Source organism: Calonectris borealis, chromosome 22 (assembly GCF_964195595.1).
Source record: "Calonectris borealis chromosome 22, bCalBor7.hap1.2, whole genome shotgun sequence".
In the NCBI taxonomy this organism is placed as follows: Eukaryota; Metazoa; Chordata; class Aves; order Procellariiformes; family Procellariidae; genus Calonectris; species Calonectris borealis.
In genome coordinates, this window is record NC_134333.1 from 10,565,557 (window position 1) to 10,575,026 (window position 9,470).

At 58.4% G+C, this 9,470-nt stretch overlaps 1 protein-coding gene across 5 annotated transcripts; it reads left to right on the forward strand.

Moving 5' to 3' along the window:
* Nucleotides 1-2: 2 nt before the first annotated feature.
* VPS25 (vacuolar protein sorting 25 homolog) lies at nucleotides 3-7,805 on the forward strand. 5 transcript variants are annotated; one of them, XR_012676933.1, is made up of 7 exons: nucleotides 3-130; nucleotides 339-484; nucleotides 592-645; nucleotides 1,045-1,192; nucleotides 1,658-1,733; nucleotides 4,962-5,907; nucleotides 7,581-7,805. XR_012676933.1 is itself a non-coding variant. In XM_075171730.1 (6 exons), exons 1-5 carry the CDS (start codon nucleotides 84-86, stop codon nucleotides 1,704-1,706), a joined length of 444 nt encoding a protein of 147 aa, XP_075027831.1. In that variant the 5' UTR covers nucleotides 3-83; the 3' UTR covers nucleotides 1,707-1,733; nucleotides 2,289-2,975. The 5 variants fall into 5 exon arrangements, 2 of the variants coding, with proteins under 2 accessions (XP_075027831.1, XP_075027829.1); XR_012676932.1 differs by having other exon boundaries at nucleotides 1,045-1,133; XM_075171730.1 differs by lacking the exons at nucleotides 4,962-5,907; nucleotides 7,581-7,805 and adding an exon at nucleotides 2,289-2,975.
* Nucleotides 7,806-9,470: the final 1,665 nt, after the last annotated feature.

The window sequence follows — 9,470 nt, forward strand, 5'->3', positions numbered from 1 at the left end:
GCGAGAGGGCGGGGCTCCGCGGGGCGGGCCGGAAGCGGGGCGGGGCGGGCCGGAAGGTGGCGGCGGCGGTTCCGGCGGCGGCGATGAGCTTCGCGTGGCCCTGGCAGTACAGCTTCCCGCCCTTCTTCACGTGAGCGGGGCGGCACCGGCACCGGGGGAGCGGGGCTGAGGCCGGGGCGGGGGGAACCGGGGTGCGGGACCTGGGGGAGCGGGGTGGGGCCGGGCCGGGCCGGGCCGGGTGAGCCGCGGCCGGGGCTAGGCCGGGCCGGGTGTGCTGGGTCCCCCCGCGGAGCCGCCCGGCCGCGGCCCCGGCCCGGCCGCTGAGCGGAGCCCCGCAGGCTGCAGCCCAACGGCGAGACGCGGCAGAAGCAGCTCTCGGCCTGGTGCGCGCTGGCGCTCGCCTACAGCCAGCGGCACCGGCTGCCCGCCATGACGGTGCGGGAGGCCCAGGACAGCCCGCTCTTCGCCAACCGCCGCCTGCAGCGTATCCTTTGGGGCTCGGCCCCGTGCGCGGTGCGCCCCGTGCCCCGCCTGCCGCCCCGGCCCCTCCCTCCCCCTCGGTCGGTGAGCGCCTCCTTAACCCCCGCCCAGGGAAGCTCCCGCTGGAGTCCATCCAGGTGGTGCTGGAGGAGCTCCGCAAGAACGGTGGGTGCCGTCCGTCCGTCCGTCCGTCCCGCCTGCGGCCGGTGCCCGACCCGTAGCTAGCGGGGCAGGAAGGGCTTGCCGCCCTGCTCTGCCACCGCCCGGGCAGAGTCCCACGGCTTCTTGCCTGCCCACGGCTCCTCGCCTGCCCTGTGTCACGCGCGGGAGCCAAACCGCTGCCTTTCCAGGGGCGGATTAAGCTGCGGGAGGAAGAGGGGGCTCGAAAGAGAAATTAATTTCTGTACACGTAGAGATATTTAGGAAGTTGGTGCGAGTGGTCATGTGGTGGGGAGAGGCAGCTACCTGTGGGCATAATGTTTAGCACATGTCATGAAATCTGCAGGTTTGATTGTTACTGTAGACTTGTGCTCTGATTAAATACCTTTTCCCTGTTGATTTTAGGAAACCTGGAATGGTTAGATAAGAACAAAACCAGTTTTCTGATCATGTGGAGGAGACCAGAAGAATGGGGAAGGCTCATCTATCAGTGGGTGAGAACGCAGAAGCTGTCTCGCCCCACAGACCAGGCTTTCTGTGTCCGGGAGGACAGGTGGTATTGGCTGCAGTTTGTGAAAAAGACCGCTGTAATATTTTTCTCTTGCTTCTTCACTGCCTCTACCTTTCTTCTTCCATTTCTCTCTGTTGCAGAGAAGTGTAGAGATGTTAACAGCTTTTTACTTGCTGTAAGATGCAGTTTGAGCAGCGGATGCAGTCGCCCGCTCCCACTGCAGTTGGCTGTTCTGTAGCGAGGACAGAGCAGCGTTGCCTTCGTATGGCACGAGTCCTTATTGTGAAACACGTGGGCAGAAAGAGCAGAGGGGCAGGGAAGGGAACCGTCTTAGTTTCCTTAGGTGCCATTTCTTGACTCTCCAGTGCCCCAGAGCATTTCCAGGGTATTTTTGCTCATCAAGTGCTGTCCACGTTCCATTTCACTTACACTGAGATGTATGGGAGATTGTGCCAGGGATGTTAAATCACATGGACAAGATTTGTTATATTGCTTTTATGTTTCCAGGTGTCAAAGAACGGCTTTACCAACTCTGTATTCACGCTGTATGAATTAGCCAGTGGAGATGATACAGAGAATGAAGGTAATGTCATGTGTCATGTTCTGGAGCAGGTTTTCAGAGCACACTTGAGAGCGTAAACAGTTAATTGTCAGATTATAGTTTTGAGATTAAATGTTTTAAAATTGCTTGTGCAAGCTCACACTGATCACCACTGGCAAATGCTGCTCTGAAGGCTTTTTTACCACTTTGCCTGAACATCTCCCTTTGTTATCACTGTTTGCATTTTAAACCTCTCCCCGCCCCACAAGCCTCCCTAGTGCCCAGCTCTTTATCTGGCATGAGGTGCTGAGTGTTTAGTTTTTATGCGTGGCTTCTGCGCTGCCTTTGAGACTGCTGTGACTCATTCCCTTCTGTCTGTTGGCCTTCAGGCTTTGTTCTTGATGCAGCAATGTAGTGATGAGTCTGTCAGCGTAGCTGTGACTCTGGATTTGCCGTAGTGTTATGGCGCTGGAGTCTGAAAGGTGCTCTTCAGAGCCCTCTGCTTCACTGCCACCAGTCCCTGGACTTTGTAAGCCTGTTTGTTTCCTGATGTGATTTTTTTTTTTCCTGTTGATGGGGATCCCTGTCCTTCCCTAGAGTTCCATGGTTTAGATGAGACTATGCTACTCCGTGCCCTGCAAGCCTTGCAGCAAGAGCACAAGGCTGAAATTATCACACTGGACGACGGCCGAGGCGTCAAGTTCTTCTGATAGCAGCCCCCTCCCCTCCACTCTTCCCTGGGTGCTGAAGTGGTTCTTACTGTGAAGGTTCGCTCTCCTGGCCTGGTTTCAAGCCGTGACTGCAAGCAGCTGCATACTCGGGATTTCTTGGGGCAAGGAGAACCTGCAAAGCCTTCCAAAGACATGACTTCTTAGAAATATTCAGAGATCCTCTGTCTGTCTTTTCTCCCTGTTGATTGTGTTTGAGAGGCTAAAGCTGCGCTAGGCAGTTCTGAGAGGGACCACCCAGAAGTGAAATAATGGGACTGCTCCTGTTGCTGATCGCTGTTCCTGTGAAGGCCATGGAGCGGTCTCTTCAGCTGGCTGGTCGAGCTTGGCCTCGAAGGGCACCTCCTTCCCTCCTGCCAGCCGTGTGCTTGGGCTCTGCAGTCCCCGCTGCGTTGCCAGGCGGGGTGAAAGCAAGCACAAAGAACTCACTGTCACTGTAGAAGATCTCAATGGCAGAATGATATGTGCATGCTGCAAAGCAGGCTGTGCAGCGGGGTGGGGGTGGATGCCAAGGAACTAATTCCAAGTAATTAAAATGAGATGTATTTATAGAGCAGCCTGTGTGTTTTTGTCTATCTCTATTTTTCCATCAGAAACAAAACAGAGCAGCGTACCAGATTCTTGCCCTTCAGCTGCGTTTCCGTACTGCACCAGATGAACGCAGCAGCTGCTGGGGAGAGGGTGGGCCTGCCGAGCTACCCCACCCAAATGGGAAGCAGGCAGCACGAGTGCTTTTTTCCACAAGCCAGAGCTACAGACCTTGTGGGCCCTTACCGCGTCTCTTCAGGGCAACGTTTACTTTCATTTTCCATGCGCAGTCCACTGAAAGCTAATGGGTTTGTTGCAGAGGTGGTGGGGCAAGCTCTGTACAACAGCGGCTGGTAGAGGGTATGACTTAAGTTCTTAGATTCTCAGTGCTGATAGCGAAGTACCTAGCTTGTCAGAAACCACGACCCAAGTACAGTCTTTGACCCAGTAAATCCTTAATCGCTGACTAGTGGAAGCCGGGGAAGGATCATGCTCGCTTTCCCCATACTTTGCCTGAGCATTTAGGGCTGGTTGCAGGCAGCGGTGGGGTGCTGTGCTGGAGCAACCTTTGACCAGACCCAGTGTGGTTGTTCTCAGGACCTGGCAGAGCAGACGGTGCCTGCTCCCCCAGACGCTTTACCGTCTGTCCCCAGCCGTTGCTGAACAGCTTGTTCTGCCTGCCCTGCCCTCGGAGGATGACTTGGCACCGGTTCAGCTGCAGTGCTGCTGACACCCCTTGTCGACAGTAGGTAATTTTCAGTGTAGACAAGAGTCCAGGCTGAGTTTGTGGGGCTGTCAAATTTAAAAATTTACTTTTTGTAGCAAGAGCCCGTTGACCTGAACTCAGCAGGATGTACTGGCTGGATCTGGTCATGTCACTCTGGAGCTGTGGCTGGAGGCTGCTGACCAGGGTTCCTCTCTGTGCTGGTGACAGCAATGCTGCAGAGGAATTCCTGTGTGCCAGCACTTCTCTGCTGGAGAAAGGCACCGGCGGTGCTTGTGCCGAGTCAGTGAAACGTTGGGCTAATGTGCTCTCTGACCCTTTCTGGAGACCATCATGTCGACAAGCACTGAGATGACTTACGTTAGCAAATGGGATTGCGCAGCCCATGGTGAGCACGCCTGCCCCCTCCCGCTGGTGCTGCAGCAGCCTGGGGGCAGCCCAGGTGGGTTTCACGTGCCCTGCTCTTGGGTGCCTGTTCTGGCAGCCTGGGCTGAGTCCCCACCCAAGCTGTGAGGTTTGGGGGCAGAGGATGGACATGGCAGCCCTCAGGGATGGACACGCGGGGGACACAAAGAGCTGTCTTGGTGCTGCCGTGCGCTGTCTCACTGGGGAACGTCTGACGGCGGCTGAAGAAGCCCAGCTCCCTGCAGCTGCTGCCAGCCACGTTTGCAGAAGCAAAGGCGGGTGCACGCTCTGCCATACCATGTGCCGGGAGCCCGCAGTGCATCTCGGCAGAGGCAGCGCGTGTGTCCCCCCAGCTGACACAGGCTCTGCTCAACCTAGGGCTCACTGGTAGGACGGGGGTCCCCCCTCTGTATTTGCAGCCTGGAAAGTCTCTGTGTAGGAATCATCCGCTATCAATGTCTGCCCTGGGCTTATTTCGATGTCCAAGATCTGCCCCTTCCTCCCTCTTCATGCCACCCACATTGACTCCTTCCCTCTCTGGTTGCTGTGCCTTCCCCTCTTGCTTTGCAGCTCTGCAGTGAGCCGTGTTTCTGTGCTGGCTATTCTGCGCCTGATGGCATCTGCGTTTGATCCTGAATAACGAGCCTTTAGCAGCCAGGCCCGGGATGTTTGTACTTCTTGCTCTCCGTATGCATGATGCTGACCTCTCAGCATTGTGTTCCGAGTTGCATGTGCTGTATGTAACCTGGCTGTCCTTGAGTGAGTCTGTGTTCTTAATTAAATTTACTCCCTTCTTAGGAAATGGCTGATGTGACATTAGATAAGCCTAAAACCAGCTTTTTCTTTCCACGGCACTCCTGGCAGCGATTCACTGCTCTTTTTCAGCTTCCCACCAAGTTGCTTACTTAGTGAGAAGAGGAGGAAGAGTACGTCCCCCCCTTCCAGAATGAACATGGTGTAAAATTCCTTTTTCTGCACCCTCTCGGCTGGTTACAAAAGGTCACATCCAGCCGTGCCTGCGAGGTCCTTGTGGCATCCACTCCCTGTGCCGGAGGTGCTCGCAGACGCCGCTGTCTGCCGGCGATTGCCTGGGGCCGTGGGACGGGTCCTGGGGCTGGAAAAGCTGCTGCCGGCTGGTGGTGCCGCCCTGGAGGGAGCAGATGCTCCCTGGCTGTTCCCTCTGCGGGGAACAGTGGCAATTTGTATCTTGTGGTGATGTAAGCTCCTGTCAGCAGGTGGAACAAAGCCTTTTAATTGTCCTCTGAAACTGGCTTCCTTATCTTTATTCAAGCGCTTCATAGCGTTTGATGACGTAATCATGGGATTGGGACACCAGAGCTAGCCCAGAGGTGTGCGTGAGGCTGCTCTGGTGTGGAAGCCCTCGGGTGCTGGGTAGAGATGAAGGAGACGTAATTAGACTGCCCAGAGGGAGAGAGCGTGGCAGCCTCCAACCATGACGCTGCCGTGAACGGGAGCAGTCACGCCTCTTCCCGGTGCTTCAGACACAGCGTGAGAGCTGCAGGCGCTCCTGGAGCAAAGCGAAGGGCCGGGGAGGCCTGTGTTCACGTAGGGGTATGGCTGAAACCCGTCCGGGCAGCTCCCTCGCCTGCCGCTTCTCTGCCTCTGCTGCGCTGCCTGCGGCAGGGGATCGCCCGCCCCATCGCGGCAGCGGGGCTGATCCTTCTCACGGGGGTTTTGGCATTACAGAGTTTAAAAACCCGAACCTCTCTGTGCTTCCAGGCGTACCATCATGGGCACGGTTCAGGCTCTAGCACTCGGAGACGCTTTCAAGCCCGGCCATGCACCCCCGTGGAGGGGCTCTCCAGAGAAGGTGGCGTTTCTGGGGGGGGGCTGGCACAGCCCCCTGCCTCCGGCCCGTGGCTGCTCTGAGGTCATTGCCACGTCTGGCCACGGTGATTAGGGCTCACTGGCCAGGGCGAGGCGGAGCTCAGGGGGCTGGTGCTGAGATAAGGCGCTATCAGACCATGCACATTTGGATCCCGCTGGTCGGGGAAGGAAAAACGCCGGAAGGTTTTTTATTTAATGCAACTAGTTCGGAGCAAGAGTGGTTTCAGTTTGATAAATTTATATGTTGGGATAAACTTGCACGCAGGTTACATCTGAGGATTTCCTTAGCCCAGAGTTGCAGAAGTTATCTGCCTGGGGTTAAAGCCACAACTGAGGTTTGGGTGACATCTCCTCCTCCCTGAACTCGTGTGTGTTGGAGCAAGGAGGGAGGAGGGACACGGCAGGAGGAGGCTGGGAGCTCCCGCAGGCATGGGGTGCTGAAGCCAACCATGAACCAAGCCCTGGGTCACTGCAGAGACCTCCTCCGCTCTGACCCTTCCCAGGACCTGCACCCCATGCCTCGCAGCCCAAGCTGCGCGTCTCCCATCTGCGGGGGATGCCTGCATTCGGACCCATCCTGGCCCCTCCGTGTTCCCGTCCTGAGCTCCGGGATCAGAACGGACAATTCCTGGCAGGGCTTGCTGGAGCAGGGCTCAGCTCGCAGGGCTTTGATTCATGATCTAATCCCGAGGAGAGCGATTACACAGTCTCCTGTTCTCTTCCTGGCAGCCAAATGCAAGTGAGAACTGGGTTACATTGCCTGATTGCAGCGGTTCCTCAAAGCGAAGGGCTGACGCTGGCACCCGCAGCCCAGAAATGTCACCCTGATAACGGCCGGGGAGCTGCGGGCGCCATTGGAGCCCTGCGCTGGGCAGCTGATTGCGGGGTGGGAGCTTTCTGATTTCAGGCCAAGCTGGCTCCAGCTTGGTGTTCTGGGTCAGGTCAGGAGGGGACCTGCACCCCTGCCCGAGCTGCCTCCCCCCTGCCAAGCTCACAGTGTGGGATGGCATTTGGGGGTGGTTGAGGAACTTCTTGGGACGTTCACCGGGGAGGTACGGGAGGGCAGCAGTCAGAGCAAACTTCACCCTTCTCCCATCTGCAGGAGCCTCACCGGGACCAGGACCCTCCTCTGGGATCTTCTGAGGCATCTTGTTTCATGACAAAAATACTTGATGAGGGGACACGATCCTACCAGAGACCAAGCAGAGATCCCTGCCCAGCTCTGTCACTCGCTGAAGAGCTTGGGCTCCCTGCCAGCCTGGGCTGTGTCCCCGTGCCTGGGCAGCACGGGGCTCCTGGCAGGGACTCCCACATGGGGGTGGCCGCAGGGCCAGCCCGCGGGGGCTCGGGCAGCGTTTTGGCTGGCCGCGGCTGGGAGCCGTGCTGCTGCTTGGAGCTGCATGGGTTCAGTCTCCCTGCCCAGCTCGGGGCTGGCCACCTTCGGGGCCCCTCTCATGGACATGCTGGGTCCGTCCTGTGGCCACCCTGCTCCATGCTGTGCAGAGGGAGCAAGGAGCTGGGACCGGTTTTCTCTCTTTGGCCTCCCCAGGCTGAGCCTGGAGCTGGAGCACACGCCTGTCCTGGGGTGGTGGGAGCTCCCAGCACAGCGAGTGCCCTTTCCCTCCCAGGACAGATCTGTTTTCCTGTTTAATTTAGGAAGCCATCAGCATGCGCTGGCCAGTGCTGGGATGGATCCTCCGGCAGGCCCCACCACTGCCTGAGCTGCCAGATTTGCCTCCACTTTGGCAGCTGCAGAACGAGACACGGCGCTGCCCATCCTGTGGATCAGGCTGAGGATTTTCAGCCAGAAAGGACTGAAATCTCCATCTCTGCAGGAACCTGTAGTCAGACCAGGATAAAATAAAAGCGATTACTTTTTAAGCAAGGGAGGTTTTTAAACCTGACATATATTACATGAGTAAAAGCTGCAGCCTCATGTCCTGTGATGGGCTCCGGAGGAGAGGCAGAAGCTGAAGGACAGCTCTTCGTACGCCTCCTCCTACCTTCCCAGGCTGGGACAACAATTGCCTGGCTTCTGCGCAGGCTCCTTACTTTGTGCAGCCTGCAAGGTGCTTGAGGAGAGAGTTCAACAGGAGCGGCCAAGAGTTGCGGTGTCGGAGGGAGCTGTGAGGGGACCAGGGGTGTACCCCTTTCTGGCAATGGATCTGGTGAGAAGCGGGCAGGTTCTGGGCAGGTCTGGGGCAGGGTGCATCCCAACAAAGCCTGTTGTTTGGCAGAGCTGAGCCAAACCATGCCACATCTTACGAGAGTCTCCCACGCCAGGGCCAGTGCGAGCACCGCACCCATCAGCCATCTGTCCCGGCCTTCTGTCTCTGGCAGCCATGGACGCCCGGTGCTCTGGCCGAGGGGCCGCCTCTCCCGCAGGCAGCAGGCAGGGCCCTGCAGGGGGGCAGGCACTGAACACGCGTCTTTCAGACAGCGCTGGCCGTTCCCCTGGGACCGTGCCCCACGCACACTCCAGGGAACACAGGGCTGGGTGAGGATGCAGTCACTGCTCTCTGCTCACCAGCCCGCACTGCAGGCGAGCAGCTCTCAGCAAGGAGACGTCGGTCAAACCCCTTCCTGGGGAGGTGGTACCTGGCTTCTCTGGTGAGCTGGAGAGCAGGGCTGGACGAGTGGGGTCACACGGAGCGAGCAGAGCCTGCCTGCGTGCGGGAGATCATCACTGTGACACTCAGCCTAGCCAGGGCCTCTGTAGGAACAACATTTCATTAAATGCTTCTTGCTCCTCCCGCCGGACACGGGGGTATGTGGGGCTGCAGCTCTGGACTGCAGATCCAGCAGCCCCTGATCACTCAGTGTCACCCTGCATGCGCCAGGTTAGCGTTTGAGGAGGACGTGGCTATGCTCTCGTGTCGATCCTCTCCTTAATGTTTCTGGTAATGTTGAGTAGAAACAATCTGACCTTAGGGAAAAGAAATTAGCACTGGCTTCAATTGCTTTGTATTTTGTGTAAACAGCCTCACCGGGTAGAACAACCTCCTCGTTTAACCCGGAGAGACAACAAGCTCTTGTCCAGGCTTTTGGCTTGCACGGGGCTGACACACACGTCCGTATCTTCCTATTTGCATGACCCTAGTTTCAGGATTTTGGACCGCAGTAAACCCGGAGAGGAACGGCTGTCTGGGACGGCGCAGGCAGCGCTGGGGCTGATCCCGCAGCCCGGGGAGCAGGACAGGGCTTCTGGACACGCTGCTCCGGAACCCGGAGTCAGGAGCTCCGAGGAAATGTCTAAACCAGGCGCCTTCCTACGGCTCGACTTAGGCTGCGTCGCCCCGCCCGGGCTTCAATTTGCAGCGGCCCCGGAGCCCCTCCGGGGGCGGCGGGCGGGGAGGGGAGGGCTCGGACCGCCCGGGTCAGCGCCACGGCAGCGCGGCTCCGGAGCTCCGCGTGGGAGCTGGGCAGTGTCCCCCCGGCCCCCGCCGAGCGGGCCAGCCCGGGTCGGTGCCGGCGCGGCGGGGCCGGGGCTGCGGGGCGGCCGTGCGCGGGGCCAGGGTGTGGGGCGCTCGCCCGCTGCGCGCAGCC